Source organism: Protomyctophum bolini (assembly GCF_963924005.1).
Source record: "Protomyctophum bolini genome assembly, chromosome: 9".
NCBI classification, from domain to species: Eukaryota; Metazoa; Chordata; class Actinopteri; order Myctophiformes; family Myctophidae; genus Protomyctophum; species Protomyctophum bolini.
This window is the reverse complement of record NC_137870.1, coordinates 7154942-7174076: the sequence shown is the minus strand read 5'-3', so window position 1 is coordinate 7174076 and position 19135 is coordinate 7154942. Positions and strand designations below refer to the sequence as shown.

At 44.0% G+C, this 19135-nt stretch overlaps 2 protein-coding genes across 2 annotated transcripts in view; one reads left to right on the top strand and one right to left on the bottom strand.

Moving 5' to 3' along the window:
- Positions 1–2572, bottom strand: part of ap2s1 (adaptor related protein complex 2 subunit sigma 1) — an 8351-nt gene extending 5779 nt beyond the window's left edge. The window contains exons 1-3 of the mRNA XM_080772303.1: positions 2405–2572; positions 826–975; positions 115–228 (exon numbers count right to left, since the gene is read on the bottom strand). Coding sequence (XP_080628429.1) covers positions 115–228; positions 826–975; positions 2405–2407 — 267 coding nt within the window. The 5' untranslated portion in view covers positions 2408–2572. The remainder of the gene's footprint in view (positions 1–114; positions 229–825; positions 976–2404) is intronic.
- A 4445-nt stretch (positions 2573–7017) lies between these two features.
- The window catches only part of arhgap35a (Rho GTPase activating protein 35a), a 107540-nt gene continuing 95422 nt past the window's right edge, over positions 7018–19135 (top strand). Inside the window, exon 1 of the mRNA XM_080772491.1 lies at positions 7018–7695. The gene's annotated coding sequence lies outside the window, so the exon portion shown is untranslated. The remainder of the gene's footprint in view (positions 7696–19135) is intronic.

Sequence of the window (19135 nt, the reverse complement as noted above, 5' to 3'; positions counted from 1 at the left end):
ATGGCCTAAATATGTGTGTGTGTGTGTGTGTGTGTGTGTGTGTGTGTGTGTGTGTGTGTGTGTGTGTGTGTGTGTGTGTGTGTGTGTGCGCGTGCACTTGTGCATGCGTATTACCTCTACAAAGTTGTGGATCCCTTCCAGGTATGCCAGGTTATTGTCCGTCACATCCACGCAGATACAGAAGTACAGGCCAGCGTAACGCCTGTAAATGATCTTGAAGTTCCTGAACTGCAGAAGAAAAGACAATGAAAGCATCTCAAACAGCAGTCTGTCTTAAAACAACAATAACAGTCGCTACTCTTGAGGCCGAGGCAATTCCGCTCCAGGTAATATCTTTCTTACTTCTCCACAAACGTGAGTAAGAATGAACCAGCTTGGGAAATAAGCAATTTCATTATTTATGTACGCCAGTGGTTCTCAACCTATTCAGGTCGTGAGTGACCCCCCAAAATAATTATATTGGGGGGGGAAGCTGGGGACCGGAGATGCTTCCCAGCTCCGAGAATAGACTTTTACCTTAAGGTCTAGCAGGCTTTGTTTCGGTGAGTAGTTACGTTGTTTTGTTAATTTGCTGGGAATTGTAAACACTCGGGAGTGAGGACATCGCCAGAGGGACTTCCACAGGGCGTCAGAGAGAGACTCGCTGTAACTAAGCACTGGACCAGGGCTAGACCCACTTGTAAACAAGTGTAGTGCTTCATTGGGTCGTCAACTCACTGACACTGTTAACAGTTTTTTTGTATTGAGTTGTGCTGGAAAGTTACTGTAATTCTGCAAACTAATAATTACATACTTCAAGTGGACAATGTACAGTAAGTACTTTACCTCCACAAAGTTGGTGTGTTTGGCATCACGGACAGTTACCACCGCGTGAACTTCTTCAATCAGCTTCTGTTTCTCATCGTCGTCAAACTGCATGTACCATTTGGCCAGCCGGGTCTTCCCGGCTCGGTTCTGGATCAGGATGAAGCGGATCTGCAGGATCGGGACAACATGGAGAAATAAGTGATGTTTTCATGGATAAAGCTTGGAAGAGTTACCAAAACAAAACAAGGACCTGTCTTTTCCCCCCTCACTGTATATGTTTCTTTTCCCTTTTTACCTCCTTTATGATGCATTCCTGTTCTGTTCTTTGGCTATATAGAAGTGTCTATTTGTACGTCTCTAAATGTTTTGATGAATTGAACAAGGTGGATGTAGCTGTCCCAGCAATGGGTATTTTGTAATATTCTATTTTATGGCTTACCTTTCTGAAAATGTATAATATGTGAACATTATATGTATGTTTATTTGGGTACATATTGTATTTGTATGCCGTGTGTGGTGCCTGGTCCTTTATTGCTGTTCATTATGACCTAAGGACATGCAGGAGCAGAGCCCTGTGATTAGAGTGAGGCAGCATTGATTGCACCTGTGTGAGCTGAACTCAGTCAGAACAAGCTGAGTTTCAGTGGTGCAAAGAGCTCTTCCCACGTCTAAAAAGAGTGTCCTTAAATAAAGAATATAAGAGAAGATAACGTAGCTCTCCTAAAATAATCTGCAGAAGGCGCACACGGTATGTTACATGTTGTTGTTTTCTTTGTTTGTAAACAGCGTTGTAATTCTGTCGATCGTTTAATTGTTTGTGTACATCTCATTGTGTTTGTTTATATATAATACGGACGTCACATCATGATTGACTGACAACATCACAACAAGGACATTCATATTTCATTGTGTGTAAAAGGATAGTTATGTTTTGTGTTGCCGTTTTTCACGTTGTCTTGGGGAAATAAACAACCTTGAGATATCAGTTGGAGCGTTTGTGTTTGTTATTATGCTGGATAGGAGTGGTTAAAGTGGACCCTCTTGTAAACAATGTACAAACAACGTGTAATGCTTAAATGGGTCGTTTGTATTGAGTTTGTGCTTGAAATGTAGTACTGTAATTCTGCAAACTGTTAATAAATATCAATCAATCTTATATGTAAAACTATAAAACTGACAACTGCCATGATGAAAGTATATGTTCCAATCTACATTATGTTTATTAACTAGATATTACTACACTAACTATAGGTATAGTTATTTAATCACGTTTGACTGTCCAGATAAATACATAAATGTTAATTATAGATAGATTAGATCTGGTAGGTATCTTTTCGGAAATGGTACGCTGTTGTACTATACTGCCGAGGATACAATAAGGCTTTACAGTTGAACTTGAACCACACCCATTCATTTGGCAAAGATAACACATTTTCTTCTGGAAAAGTGTCGACAAGAGTAGACTCTTTTTTACACTAGGACATGCGATTAATATTGTACAGCGTATTATATATAAAACTATGAATTAGCTTTAGCCTGCTATCGGTTATGTGCTAATGCTGGACTAATGGTTTAAAAGATAAATAAACACTGTTACCATTGTCTTCTTCTACGTGTGGAGCTTTTTGAAGCTTCAAAATGAGCCGTTCTTCGACAAGTATGGAACACTATTCAAAATAAATACATCAGTAATGGTTTTAATTCTTTCGACCGCTGTCCGCTATCTTTCTCCGGAGCTATCAGGAAGCGCTGGTGTCCTGTCCAACGTGACGTCGAAACGAAATGCATGATGGGGCATGACGTTTTGATTTGGTTTTATTACAACCAACGGAGCACGTTGTAGGACTACGAGAACCAGCATGCATTGCGCTCCGTCTCTTAGGATGTCGTGCACTGGGTCACATGAGTGAACCAAAAGGCTATTATTATTTTCTTCTCACAGACAATCTTAGGTGCCAATAACCTGAACCATAACAACTGAACTAAGCCTGGAGTTAACGGGTTTTAGAAATAGGATACTGGTGTTTATACAAACTCAATTAAAATTGGATTATAGTAGGCTACTATAGGATTAGGTAGGGATGATGTGTAATGATTTTCATCTAATGTTTGTGTCATTTTAGGTGACTCAATTTCACTGTCCTTCAGTATAGTGTGGCTGGTTAATTGGCTAGTTAATTAGATGTATTATTCCTTTCCTTTGTAAAATATATATTCAATATATCTTAAAAATAAATTTGAAGTCTGTTGTGCAAAACTTTGCAGTGGTGATGGAATTCTAACAATCTATGTGAGCAGAGGCCATCAGCAGTGGATTTTACTTTTTTTTTTCATAGCAAATAGGGCACAAAGAAAATACACACCCATATTTGACTGCATGAAACCGAAAAGAAAAACAAAGATGGTCAACTTTTCTGAGGTTACATCACTTTGGCTGGGTTTTTTTTTCTCTCCGCACAGTCAGGACAACTCGGAGGTTGTTTACTGGTCTGCGTCTGCCTGCCTGCTGGGTATAGACGAATCAGACGATGCACCGCAGAACATTGTCCAGACAGCTTGGACAGCAACGCTGCTCTCGAATGGACGTTTGGGGGGGGGGGGGGGGGGGGGGGAGTGATTGTCAGAGATTGCACAACTCTCTGAGTGGGAGGAATGCAGTGCTCTGGCCCCTGGGGACCTAGAAATATTTCAGCTGCAGAGGGAGAGAGTTGGGGTGGGATAGAGAGAGGAAGGAGGAAAAAAAATAAAGGGAATTCAATCCACTAGGGCAGCAACATTTCTCAGTGTTCATTTCTGAGGATTTTACTTGTTGGCACCTAATATTTGCATGCAGGCTATTTACCTATACCAGTGCCACAGAGAGAAAAAAAAAAAAAAAACCCACAGCTCTCTAGGTATAAGAATTAATAAAACAGCAAGTTTGTGAAGCTTCACGTCACATGTCCTGCAGTCCTATTTTAATTTGTGTAACCACATGAACCCTGGGAAACCATTCGGAGGAGTGAATAGCGGCCCGATCTACAAGCTCACAGCGTGCTGTGTGATCTATACAGGCATGTGAGCCTGTAGTGTATAGATCCACTATTTTCGGCAAAATTGTTTACTTTTTACTCCCCCCTATACTCAGTAGACCCCTGAAGGAGCCTGCTCTATGGAGTAGCTATATATTAGCTATATATAAGGCAATGGTTCCTATAAAGTGGGGTCTGTCCGGGGACCCCCAGGGGTCCTTGAGGGAGTTCCAGGGGGTCCCCAGCTAAATGATGATAGTTTGGAACCAAATGGATCTGTAACAAACGGGTCTGTAACTCTACACTCTCTGAGTTAAATTAACTTTGATTTTACAATATAAATGCCATAGAAATGCCTATAAATTGGGGACCGTATAGCTTAATTCATTGAAATTAAAATAGTTACAGCTAGAGCTGTAAAAAATCTTCTCTTATGGTGGTTCTTGTCATTCAAATGGGGCTAATTATTGTACATTTGGGGGTCCTTGATATGAAAAAGTTTGGGGATAATTAACTGATATAAGGTTTTAAGTGGTTTAATAATAAATAGTTGTTCCCTGATGAAGGCTTAACCGCCGGAACGTTATTGGATTCATTTTTGTCTCACCTGCTGTCCTATAATAAAATATTGGCCCTCTGGCTATTGGTGTGTGCGGCCACCTTCTTGTTTTTTTCAAGATCTCCTCTACAGTGTCGACAGCATGTCACAGGGAACTGCTGGCAGGCTCTAGTGGGAGAAAACTGACGTAAAACAGGCAGATTGTGAAACCGAAACTTTGACCCCTCGCTAATCTTGCTCTGTATGATTGGGGTCGTCGTGCAAATATCGCTGAGAGAGTGAGAACATACTGACTGACGATGTGATTGGACAGGAGCTGTGGATTCATGCGAGCTGAGGCCACTGCACGTTGAACCATGGCCGACTGTGTGTTTAATGGAGGGCCACGGACATAACCTTTTAAATAACTCTCCCAAGTACACAATCTTATAATCCTTTAATCCCAATTTACAATGTTATATAGCTATATATTATTAAGTGACCTTTCAAAAGCCATCCGCAGAGATGTGACTGATCAGGATAGAAACTTCCTCAGTATTTACAACCAGGTGTTTTCAGAGACCTGCAAGCATGAGGAAACTGTTCACATTCCTTTGCAGGAGGTTGTGTGGACATAATTTATTAAACAAAATAAATGACATTAACATTTGCCAAAAAAAGGCCTGGCCCGGCCAAGCGGTCCAGGCACCTATAGGCAGGTAATCCAGCAGGTTCGAGTCCCGATCCTGACGATCTTTGCTGCGTGTCTTCCCCCATCTCTCTCCCCCTTTCCTGTCAAACTACTGTTAATGGTTAGGTTAGGTCCGCCTGGTTGGCGGCAGACTGCTGGGAGAGTGCTGGCGCGTTGGCATGGGGGGGTCAGATCAACATATGGAATGAATTCTGTACTGGCCATATATATACTTCATGGAGCATGTCTTGAGTGTACAGGGTTTGATGAGGTCAGATCAACATAAGGAATGTCAGAACATGTCAGCTCCATATATGGAGATCTAAGGGTGGCAGTGGAGGCAGTGGCATTCTAAAATGATAAGTAAAATTTGAATTACCGTTAACACTTTCTGTGGCTGTGCGATACAAAAATACCTAAATGTTTATGCCAAATATGAATATGACTGTGGATACGGTGTTGAATTGGGCCCATGCTGTGAGTGCTTATAGGCAGGATTCTTATGCCTTCAGATTCGATTCAGATTTGTTTGACCTTGAACTTGATGCCAACATTGTTGCACCTCCCCTTTCCCCTGTTTTTAGTATTGTTTAACCGTATAGGAAATAAAATGAAATCTTAATTGCAAGCAAGAAGTTGTCCCGTCTGATGGTATTCGCACCGCTACACACAGTACCCACTTGTAATTTGATATTTTTAAGTGTTATCAACAGCAAACAGCACATTCTAGGTAAACAGTGCTCTTACTTTACATTCCACAGACCAGAAGACAGAGCACTACTCTGGCCACGTTGAGGTGTATTTAAACAGATATCTGGGGTTGTGTTTATAGGGAGTTGCGTCCGCTCTCAAACGAGCACTTGCTCGGTCGGGCAACATGAAAGCAAACTCCACCTGCTGCCCGGAAGTTTCATTTACCTGCAGGGTTCAGGTGGACAACCCTTAGACCCCTTTTCCACCGGTTGGTTCCCAATGGGAACTGGTTCAGTTATTTGTGGTTCCTATAGTCCATGAGCCAGAGCTCCAAAATTGGAACGCTAATTATGAATTGAGTGGGCAAGGAGTCAACCCACAGAGCCTATATAGTCCTTCCACTCGCCAGGAATTTCCTCCCAGTCCCGGCAGATTAGTTCAGGAGGAACGGATTGTGTGGCCCTGGTTTTTCCCTAATGGGACTGATCGAAGGTATAGCTACTGGGACCGTCAGTCGGGACTTGGACCCCTTCCCAGGACAGGGCCTGTGCAGGGGCCCTGGACAGGGCCTGGGCAGGGGCCCTGGACAGGGCCTGGGCAGAGGCCCTGGACAGGGCCTGGGCAGGGGCTTTTGTGCTGGTTCTGGACAACTGGCATGTCCGACGGACTCGACACCGGGCACTGCACTCCCTGTGGGGGTGTGGAACGCGTGTGTGGAATTTGAAGTCGGCCGGGCAAATGGTTTTCGAGTTAGGTGGATTTCAGACGTACATACACACGCACAGAGAAGTGGTGCTTGTTTAGATATATGCCTAATAATAGATACCGGTAGTTCTCAAAAGGGGATCTGGGGGAGGAGAAAATTAATATAGTATCAAAATCAATTTAAGCACTTTAAGCCTATTTTATACTTTGGCTATTCTAAAATAGCTGTTTTGCGAACTTGTAGATCTGCAAAGAATTGTGAACATTTTTGAAAATATTTAATGGTATAATAAATCTTCGCTTATTGGGATCCCTGTGATGATCAATAATAATAATAAGGGTAATAATAATAATAATAATCATAAAAACATATTGGCATTTCTCTTTGGCATTATGTTTCAAAATCAGCAATGTGTGTGTGCGTGTGTGTGTGTGTGTGTGTGTGTGTGTGTGCGTGTGTGTAGTGTGCAGTGTGTAAAGTGTTGTAATTGTGTCCATGCGCCACTGGGCGAGACCACGCTGGCGTGCAGAGCTTTTCTCTCTATTCTCTTCGAATAGGAGGCGATGCTGGATTCAGGAGAAGGTCCGCCATTATTGGGGGAAAAACACACACACACTTCTCTACTATATAGTACACACCGTACACACGTTTAGACTGACTGTACGGTTATATATCAACAGTAGGGTTAAAACAGAGGCCGTGCATTTCCACTGGTTTCTCGGCGTGTGAGTAAATACCAGGGCTGATCTCCCTGTGCGATCGCGTACAGCCTGTGGACTTGTTTTGGACACAACAAAGGAAATAATAATTGGTCAAAACAACGTGGTTGAACCGAGAGAGAAGAAAACAGCAAGGAAAGCAGAGCTTTCTCTCTCCGTACGTGTGACGTCTCGGGAGGAGAAAAGACTGAAGAGTTGAACAGCATTTTTGTACTGGAGAGATTTTTGTTTTTTTGTCTCTGAGGGAGAGAGAGAGAGAGAGAGCTGAGAGAGAGAGAGGGACAACTAAAAATGCAGTCGTTCTGAAAAACTTCACACTGGTCAACATGAAGACTTGACTTTCAAGGGAAGCATTTTGACATAATAGTCTATACTCTATATGGACTGAAAATGGATACATGTATGTGAGTGTTTTTTAGGGGAAGTTTTTTTTTTCCTCCTTTCTTTTCGTCTTTTTCAACCAGTCTTCCACCCCGGGGCTGTGAATCGAGGACGACCTGGGAGAGAGAGAGAGAGGGAGGAATGCTCTGGTATGTAATGTAATGTTAGAATAATAATCATTTTTTCTCCCCTTTTGTAATAACATGTGAATGTGGGGCGATTTGGTGAACTATGCAACATATTACTGGAGTTTTATTTGGCAAGATGGTTTATGTATATAACACTTTTCGCGACATGATTGTGGCATTGTTTGACTTGACTAGACTTCTTTTATAGTGCTGTGATTCTGTGAATAACAAGATATTGGCAATCAACCATATGGACCCGGGGGCATGTGATTGGAAGGCTTTATTAGGATAATTACGATTGCCTGATGTTGTAAAGCATAAACCCGTTAGCCTACTATGTCTGGAATAGCACACCCATGCTAAAGGGAGGAGGAAGAAAGCTGATATGGCTATATAAAAAGTCAAATGTATTTTATAAAAAAAACAAAACATGTACAGCAAACCTGGAATGCACTGGGCTTGTCAGGCTTGGGGAATTCTCCTCCATTTGCCTTTTAACATAATGGACTGCTTAATTTAAAAGCGTCACAAATATAGCTCCCTTGCAGGTTTCTACCTCATATAGAGATTTTTAGCAACCTTATTTATTATTTCCCCACTTTTGCTGACCCATTTCCTGATCCAAGCAATTAGCCGAAAAAAATCCGAAAGCAATTAAGATAAACGTGGCTCAGTTACTTTGTCTAATAGTGTCTTAATGTAATTGGTTTAGCTGTTAAGCATTTCGCTGGACACAAACAGAGGCTTTATTTGTTTGTTTTAGGCGGGTGAAAGAGGGCATATTGTAAGCTGTTTAATGGCGAACTCCCTGATACCCTAATACTTTATTGCATGTTAAATGTCCCATTAACTTTCAATAAGTGTAATCTTATTAAAGTTTCATTTGAGACGGGCGTCTTTAATTACTAATGCACATGCAGACCCTCCTGCTGATGCTCGTAAATGCTCAATTTCTTTTTATAATTTCACTTAACAGTGTTTGTCACATGAATTAACCAAATGCTATACCAACCACCACCTTTAAAAATGGTTGCATTTGATGCTACATATACCTCGTACCATCAGACCTATACTAGCAGACGCAGAATATACACAAAGTCTGTCCCTTAGTGATGCACGACAAGGAACCAGTCACACAATGATTGAATAGGGTACCACGATACAAATGTTTTACCAGCGACACCAATGTATTTTTAGGACACTGGTGTGTGTATCACTGCATACTGCTGGTCACTGCGTGGCCAGCCACTCCCATCATGTCAGCCAGGAGGAGGCGGCATGTGGAGAGATATATCCTCTTATTTATTGTACTAACTGTGGCAATCAGCTGCACATTCAAGGAGATGTGCATATATTTTCTTTAGTTCAATACCAGACCATTGTGCTTGTGATGATGAGTTCAAGTTCATATTGATTTAATATTTACTCTGCATTCATTCATTATCTCTGAAACCAATTAGACGGGCCATGTCATGGCCGTTAAACACAGAGGTATGCAGGACAGGGTTTGGCCTGTACACCTCCTTCCATCTACGACAGTAATAGTGGAGCAAGTAGAGCAGAAAGCAGTGTCAAGGATTCTAGCTACCTAATCTGAGAGAAAATATTATAGCACAGATCAGAGGATGGGAGTGTCTGCCTTGTGATGCAGAATAGGCCTAATCGCTGTACACTTTTCCTTGATCTCTAGCAACTTAATTGGACAGAAGGTAGAGCTACACTCTCTCTCTCTCTCTCTCTCTCTCTCTCTCTCTCTCTCTCTCTCTCTCTCTCTCTCTCTCTCTCTCTCTCTCTCTCTCTCTCTCTCTATATATATATATATATATATATATATATATATATATATATATATATATATATATATAATGTCATGTTGAGTCAGCCAGAACAGGCTTTTGAACTGACATTTCACCCTCTAAAGGCACCCCAATCATTGCTTGTGTACATTCTTTCCAATTGTGATTCTTTCCAATTGGAGCTTTTGCATTTTGGATGCAGATCTGCATATACAGTATATGGCAAAATGATGTCAACTGCTACTCTTTTATTTTGCAAAAATAATAGCACAATCTATGCCAAACTCGAGAAATCTCATGTTTAGGAAACCTTAGGTAATAATATCGCTGGGGGCGTCTACAGTGCCTATAGCCTATAGGTGGGGTTGGCTAAAGGGCCTTTCTGTGTGAAGTTTGCATGTTCTCCCCGTGTCCCCCTAGGGTAGGAATAAATATATGCCGCAATCCTGGTCTCTATAGAGTCCCGCCCCCCTTTCATGACCATGAGTGGCCCGGAAGAGGGTTTCCCATAAATTTTTCCCATAGACGTTAAGTTTTTCCCATAGACGTTTCAGAAAGTATTTATTTAAAGAACTGTAAGCCTCGGACAAAGCCAACTCATGGTGAAAAATCATGAAACACAATTTTTTGGGCCAAACAAATAAATAAGAAGAAAAACAACCCTGCCCTTTTTGAGTGGTGCAACCACTCCCTTACGGAGCTAAGTGTGGGTGGGTAGCTGGGTAGTTGGCTGGGTATGAGCACGAAAACAACATGGTTGTTTTTCACCACCTGTGCGCAACCTAACGCACACACAAACACACACACATGCACATATTAACTGTATATATGATGCTTTCGGTGTGGCAGTACAGTACAGTACAGTAGAGGGTACAGTAGAGGGACTGTCGCACGGTAACTGTCATTTCTCAACCATTTCGGACGCGGGGCGGCACGCCGGAAACCGGCCCGTCCCCCCCCCCCCATACATTAGACAATTCACACTGGGGTGAAAGAAATGGGCCAAAAATGTAAGGAAGATATAATATCACAATGTCATTGTTTCAGTTCTGTTCAGCCCTGAAAGGAGGTGTCAGGTGTGGTATAGGTCTGAGCTGAGAACCCGTCTCTTTGGTGAGACAGACAGACAGGTAAATGCATTAGCAGCTGTCAGCGCTTAAGTGCTCTGTCTGATTGGGTCCCTTCCTTGCAGTGTGGCCACACCTCTCCAGGGAGCCCCGCTCTCCCCTCTTAATGGTGGAGCCATTTGCCCAGCAGCAGCCTATCATTCTGTACCCACCGCCTGGCCTGCTGCCTCTGGGTTGGCTATTGTGCCGCCGCGAGTCCCTGAACTCCAGCATGTTTATGAGATTAGAGGCGGGCAGGCCTCCTTGTCTATGAGGATAGAGATGTGGATAATTCATTTGATGTGCACAGATTTTTAGATCCAGGGAACAAAGGTGGGATTCTGTCACACACAAGGACAGATATATTGTGGCAGTTCCAGAACGCGTATTAAATATTAAACAGGAGTAGGGAACTAGAAGCGGAAAGTATCCACCTCTCATAATGGGTTTTGATGCCAATTCCGGACGTGGGTTCTCAATATTGAATTAGTAATCAAATGAGAGACTGTGTACAGTAATTGGGAAGTATACACTGGATGCTAGTGTTGGTGTCAAACAAACATAATTAAGTCCAGCTGTGACCAGGGGATTCTAACGAGGAAAGACACGTTCCTGGCCAAGCAACACCTTTCACTTCTGAAACCTTGGCCCGTCATGTCGTCTTCCGTCTGCGTCAACCGTCGACCTCAGGCCTTCACTTCCACCATGCAGCCACCTTGCTCTCTCCTTTTCACCTGCAGGTTTCACAGGGAGTATCAGACAACCCAGGCAGGGCACACTCTGTATGTCAAGCATGAGAGATTTTCAGGCATATGCAGGCTTTGGTTCAAGTTCAACCTGTCTCTCATGTATTAACTGTAAAAGAGGAAGCTGCGTTGTGTGAGTCAGTGGAAGCCTTGTCTGATGGAGAAAGGAGCTAATTATAGCAGGCAGCTTTGGAGTTTTGTGGTCCAGATTACAGTCACTCTATAGTCTCAATGGTCGCCTTGTTCCAGCAGCCGATTATTAGCCAGAGAGAAGTGCATTCTGGGACGATTGGATCTGAATTCCCATTATAAAGTGTGGCTGCCTCAGTTGAACTGGGGATCTCTTCTCTCCCCATGGTTTCAGCTCAGTCCATCTTTGCATATATTTACAGACGGGGGCTGGCTCAGTATGAAACGGAAGCCTTTAGTCCTTATCCTTAGTCTGGGAGACTGGCTCCCTGTTTTAACCACATGAACCCTAGGTCCTATAGCGTCCCCTATTCGGTGGGCAACATTTGGCAAAATGGCAGATCTACCACAAGCTCAACACTGATCTGAGCTCACAGTATGTTTGGACTAGCAGTGGGTTTCAACCTTTTTCATAACAAGGTCTATTATCTATTCAGCATTTGAGTCATGGACCACCATTTGATGACATTTAGCCTCTCAGACACATTTGAGCCACAGACCACCATTTGATGACATTTAGCCTCTCAGACCCATTTGAGCCACGGAACCACCATCTGATGACATTTAGCCTCTCAGACCCATTTGAGCCACGGAACCACCATCTGATGACATTTAGCCTCTCAGACCCATTTGAGCCACGGAACCACCATCTGATGACATTTAGCCTCTCAGACCCATTTGAGCCACGGAACCACCATCTGATGACATTTAGCCTCTCAGACCCATTTGAGCCACGGACCAGCATTTGATGACATTTAGCCTCTCAGACCCATTTGAGCCAGGGAACCACCATCTGATGACATTTAGCCTCTCAGCTTAGTCCAGTTACCCTGGGTAAACATAGTAACTTTCTTTCTTTCTTTGTCTTGAGTGTACATGGTTTTGATGAGGTCAGATCAACATAATGTAATGTCAGAACAGGTCAGCTCCATACAGTACATGGAGATCTAAGGATGGTAGCGGGGACATTCTCTTGAGTGTACAGGGCTTGATGAGAGCCCAGGTAGGGCCGGGCCTTAATTCTCGGGCCTGATGAGAACTCTAGTTTTCGTCGGCTGACGGGCGCGGCTGCACTAATAAACTTTGAGGCAGAGTTTGCTAGAGTTTTAATGGAACGGGTATCAGTCAAAAAGGGAGACATCGAAGAGGAAGGATGGATGGGGAAGGATCATCATATGGAATGTCAGAACAGGTTCTGACATATATCCATATATGGAGATCTAAGGGTTTGAGGTTTGACGTCGGGATGAGTTGCTGGCCAATATTGATGACATCAGTGTTCTCCATATATGGGCTTAACTGCCACAGCAGGTCGCATTTACTATATATCCATCCCTGATGATGTCACGTGACAATGACCTGCATGGGCACCATATATGGGGCCTGATGTCACGTGATGTCACGATGACCTGGGGGCTTGCCTGGGGTGTGTGACGGGAATTGCGAGTTAGGTGTCGTGACAGAGTGATGGCGGGGATTGTGGGTTGGGTGTCAAAAAACGCAAGGTCAACCTAGCATCCCTATTTTCAGCATGTAGTTGCGAACGCAGTGAGCATTTACTATGAGACCTAGCAGATCATGTCTGTGCGTGCGTGTGTCCCCCCTTTGTGCCCATATATGGAGCTACGTCCAAATATGGAGTGTGTTGCATCAACAAATCACTCAGCTCCATATATGGGCACAAGGGGCACAGACACTTTGTGCCCATATATGGAGCTACGTCCAAATATCGAGTGTGTTGCATCAACAAATCACTCGCGTTCGCTTTCCACGTTCGCGCGTCTTACTCGCTATAAGCAAAAAAAGCTTGTATATCGTCTATTTTCGCTACTTTGGCAGGAGTGTCGTACGACAATGTACAAAACAGGGCTTAAGTGGTTAAGTGGGTGTGGTCACAATTCATAGGACACACGCACGCACGCACGCACGCGCGCGCGCACGCACTCACACAAACATTTCTCCAAAAAGCTCTTTGTAACAAATGGTGCACCCAAGAGCATTGGAGAGATTCCTACTACGGCTCAATCAATAACAGAGGTCTCCTTTTTAATGGATGAATGGACGCCCGTTGACCCCATAAGCCAACCCCTCCCTCCCCTCCCCTCATATCCATCAAATGGTTATTACTCTTCCCATCGCAAATACTTTACTAATGGATGGCGCTGGCGAAAGGTACAGAGGGGGGGTGTGGGGGGGGGGGGAGGTTCGATATAAATAATGGTTTTGCGAGGGCAGTCTTTAGTCGGCCGCCATCATGCTTCTTTGTGACAAAAGGCGGTGCATGGCGGTTTGTTGTGGAATGAATGGTGGCCATGGAGATGAAGTGGCAGGATGTAGGCCACGCTGGAATGGTGACCTCTGGACGTTCAGCGGCTCTGCTCCGCTGCGTCCAGACATGCCATTCGTTACACAACAGATCTGGAACCATGGAGGGACGACGAGGAACCAATGAGAGATACTATATGACTGAGACCATTAACCCGTTCTGACCTGAGATCAGATTCTAATACAAATGTCTTCCACTACATCCTGACTGTTTTCTGAAAAAGCTATGTTTCTATATGTCAGTCGTTCTTCGGGTTTTCCAAAAATAGCAGACCTACAAGCTCATAGCGCGCCACTCGGTGGCGCGCTATGAGCTTGTAGATCTGCTATTTGTCAATAGCTATAGCATAATGCTAACACCCAAAAGGGGTTCCCACCCAAAATGGATTAAGTAACGAGGACGAGGAAACATGAGCAAGGCAAGAGGGGAAAAGAAGGAGAGGGCGAATGAGAGAATGGCACACAACGGTGGAGACAGTCAAATGGGAGAGAGAGAGAGAGAGAGAGAGAGAGAGAGAGAGCTTGAAGAAAGGAAGTAATGGGAGAGAGAGGGAGGGAGGGGGAGAGGGAGAGAGAGGGTATAGAGAGATGGGGGGGGAGAGACAGAGGGGGGGAGAGAGAGAGAGGGGGGAGAGGGAGGGAAAGAGTGAGAGGGAGAGGTTGAGAGAGAGAGGGAGAGGGGGAGAGAGGGAGAGAGAGAGAGAGTAGAATCACCATTCAGGGAGTTGCTCCAGGTTGTGCCTCAGGCTGTGCTGCTGGTATCTGCTGGTATCTGCTGGTATCTGCTGGTATGTGCTGGTGTCTGCTGGTATGTGCTGGTATGTGCTGGTATCTGCTGGTATGTGCCCTTTCAGCTCTGTGTGCTCTGAGGGGCATCAACCAATCGATGACGGCCATCGTAAACCCTGCCGCGTCGGTATTGGCCGCGGCAGAATCCCATGACTCAGCAGCATGTCCATAGATAAGAGGTTATGACTGCAGTCCAATAGTAAATGGGTTTCCACACCACAGTGTGGCGTCGACCACATATGAGGCCCTATTTTGGGCATGTGGTCGTTTGAGGTGAAAAAAACTTTCCCCCCAAATATTCATATAACATTTTTGAACAAACACTTGTAGATTAGACTATTCTTTTTTGTGCAACGCTGTCATACAATGAAGTAAAACGTATGACCCATTTTGGCTTTAGCTATTTAAAAATAGCAGACCTACAAGCTCGTAGCGCGCCACCGAGTGGCGCGCTACGAGCTTGTAGGTCTGACATTTTTTTTAAATCTGATCTCAGGTCAAAATGCGCTAAAGAACCACCATTCTTCTGTGCGTTAGAATCTGATCTCAGGTCAGAATGGGTTAAGTGGTTGATTTAACTCTGAAAATGGTAAAAGAACGACCCGTAATGGACACGTTATATTTATTCTATGAACACTGTGTACCAACGTACCTTTACAGCCCTATATATTCTTAACCCAAAAGCAGACGATGTTGTTGTTTCACACTGAATGTCTGCTACTGTGTATAAGGGATTGGAATGACATGAGTGCGTGTGAATTGGTTTGTTTTGCTGCTGGAGAAGGAGTATTTTGGTCTAGTGACGGAGTGAGAGAGTGAGTGAGTGCTCAGTGATCTTGGCTGAGGGCACTCTGAATGGTGAGAGAGAGGCTAGAGGAGGAGATGACAATGGGGTCGAGGAGGCAAGGGCTCCGTCGGAAGAACTCTGTCACCTTCGAATTCGACCCGCACAGGTATTAAAGGATAACCGTGTGTGTGTGTGTGTGTGTGTGTGTGTGTGTGTGTCTGTCTGTGTGTGTGACAACACACCGCATATACAGTAGTTATTGGCCAAGCTTCACATTTTCAAATATGTTGTATTCGTTAGTCTTAACAGACGTGTCAGTCAACTCGAAGCAATCACTGCTATGTTCTTTCAATCGAATGTCTTCCACTCTTCCTTTCCTCCATTTGAGACAGACAGAAGTATATATGGCCCTGTCTGTCTGTCTGTCTGTCTGTCTGTCTGTCTGTCTCTCTGTCTTGGCTCTGCATGTTTATAATCTACCCGAACTGAAATGAATCTCGTTGACTTATTGCTGTATGTATGGAACGGCTACAGGTACTTGGTTCAGATCACACATGATTCCATTTAAATATCGGTTAATTCTATGAATGGTTTCTCGGCCCAGGCAGGTTTATCGGGGCACCGTATTATTCCACACTCCGAAGCAGGAAGTTCAGTGTGATGATTTGGGTTGTTTTCTAGACGACGGGCATCGTGGTCCTGCGCCATGCGTCGCTATCGTCTGTCTGGGTTTGGATGTGTAAGCACATGCACGCCGTTGTCTGTGAAGACTTGGATGTGTAAGCACGTGCACGTGTCTGTGATGGTGTCTAATTCATACTGACGCCACCATGTAGCGTGATGTGTGTGTGTGTGTGTGTGATCTCTTTGCGTTGTCTATTTATCCCAGCAGGCCGCTTCTGTCCACATCTCCTGACGGCTTCATTCAGATTGGCCTTCATACACACCTGCCCTTCCACCTGAGCACTTCCACACTAATACATTTTCATTTAAATGAACTCTAAAAAAAAAAAAAAAGACAAATTAACTATCTCTGTCCACAAGAACATGTTGGCACCGTTTACGATCTCTGTCCATATACTATTTACTTGTATCACATTTGACAGCAATTAACCCATTTTGGGGCGGGAACCCCTTTTGGTCTTTTAAACATTGTTATTATTTAGGTATTGAAAAATAGCAGATCGAGCTTGTAGGTGTGCTATTTTTGAAAAATCGTGAAAATATTTATTTCAGAAAACTGGAGGATTTAGAAGATTTTTTTTCTTCTTTTTTTTTATGTCAGGCCTAAATGGGTTAAACGACAATGTCCATGAAACCCTGCTTGTATACATTCACAGGATATAGTTTCCCATTGTCTGTGGATTTACCTACGTAGGTGTTGTTTTTGTTGTTTTGACGTGCGTGCAGTCAATTGCTCCCCACGCACTGCGGCAAATAAATACCTTGTTTGGTCCGAGTTGACAAGATCCTTCATTTGGGCTCTCTCTAGTCTGTACTCAGCGTTTGGCCCCCAGGAAGAGGATGATGACGGCCTTGCAGAGTGCAGACTTGTCGGATATTGGCGGAAACAACCTGTCAGATATTGGCGGAAACAACCTGTCGGATATTGACTGAAACAACTTGTCGGATATTGACTGAAAAACAACGTGTTCTCCAATGGTCCACAAGCATTAGCGTCTTCTTATCCCGGAGGCTTCCCTCATCACACGGATAAATGCAACGTGCGCGGCACGCTATACCTTAGTTCCAACGTAGTGTCGCCCTCATCTTCGTTGCTGCTCTGTCCTTCCACACATACAGACCTATTCTTTCACAGAGATGATTGAATGATCCAAGGTCGATCTGGTTCTCTGGTGCTATTCCTTTGTCTTTTTAAAGATTTGTTTGCCTTTATTGATAATATAAAGTGAAGATAGACAGGAAAGAGGGAGAGAGAAGGGAGGAGAGACACGCAGCCAAAGGTCGTCATGAACGGGACTCGAACACGCGACGCGTTGTGAGTCCAAAGCCTATATGTTGGGCATGCGCCTGGACCGCTAGAACCACGACCTCATTGATCCAATCAAATCATCCCGCCGGCCAGCGGATCTACCCGGACCTCCCCCAGACAGAACCAGAACCAGAGCTCCACGTAGGGCTGATGATAAATAATGCCACTGGTCAGAGGATTTGTATCCATTTGCTCACATAACAAAACAGCTTGCCTACAAGTCTGTGTGGCAGACTGTATTCAAAGTGTGCACCGTAAGTAGTACCATTTAATGAGTCTCAGTCAAACAAGAGCAACATACCACGTACAGCATTAGCATCATGAAATGCATAATTCCACTGTACAACAACAGCTGCTAGCATAGACAACAAGGTCAGCAACACCTGCGAGTCTGCAAATCTATTAATTAATTAACCACTGGCATTCAAAATGTGGTTTGTTTTCTCTTCGGTTCGTTGGAAAGTAAACATGGGGCGACTGTCTCTGCAATGTGATTTTCAATAGTCTTGAAAATTACATTGCAGACAGTCTAGTCGCCCCGTGTTTACTTTCCAGGGTACAGGATGAAAAGCCAATGCTGGAGTCTTTCGAAACAAACCAGGGGCCAGCGGGCTTTTTGAAAAGTCCATTTTTCAGGGGTAAACGTTGTAAAAGTTCTGCATTAAAAAATACAACATTAGTTTGGATGTAGCCTCAGGCAAGAAGGAGAGAGGAGCCAGAGAGAGAGTAGGTGTTCTATTTCCAACAAGGTTGTAATTCAAGTTGGCAGGTTTAATCACAGACTGATAAGCGACAGAGAACGAAGGGGAGGTAACGGGGAAAAGTTGGAAGAGAGGGACAGTGAAAAAAAGGGCCTGTGGCCACACAGATAACCGGGAGGTCTTAAAACATACTTTATTCTACCGGAGCTCTTTCTAACGTTGTTAGTCTCCATAAAGTACCGCTCTCTCTCTCTCTCTCTCTCTCTCTCTCTCTCTCTCTCTCTCTCTCTCTCTCTCTCTCATTCCCTCACACATGTATTATCGACCTCTTGCTTGAGGACGGCTGTGCCGTTATTGGCCCGATAACGGCACAGTGCAGTGTTTCCTCAGAGTTACACTAGCAGACCTATACAAGCTCGTAGCGCGCCACTCGGTGGTGAGCTATGAGCTTGTATATCTGCTATTTTTCAATAGCTAAAAGTATTACATAATGCTTTAGTTAAAACACCAAAAGGGGGTTCCCGCCCAGAATGGGTTAACTGTCTCTGTGGATGTGGCATTTGTGGTGTTTTGTGGTGGTTTGGCCTAAGAAGCTCTCATGATATATCTATAAAGCCATATATATCTAAGCTGCAATCAAATATCCTGCATGTATCCCTTGTATTCGGGGACGAGTGTTCTTGTGGTGGGTTGTTTCTTTGATATCAGGAACACCTTTTTATTTTATTTTCCCACCGTGGTGCATCCAGCTTTGTCGGGCGTCTATATGTGAACGCATAGCCATAGCCGATAGCGATAGGTTCATTGAAAATAACGGAGGCGGCTGTTTTGACGCGCGGCGTGTTCGCAGACGGTGTGTGTTGGGCTTGAGTCAGCAACTCATTCAGTGGCATAATGACTAAATTGGGGAGAAGAAAAGTGGGTGTAAAGAAATGATGGCTATACTCTAAGGCACGGGTTGAAAATGGACCAAAGTGAAAACACCTTCCAAAGTGGAAATCTTGAAAAACGCTCTGCCCTTCCGCGTCG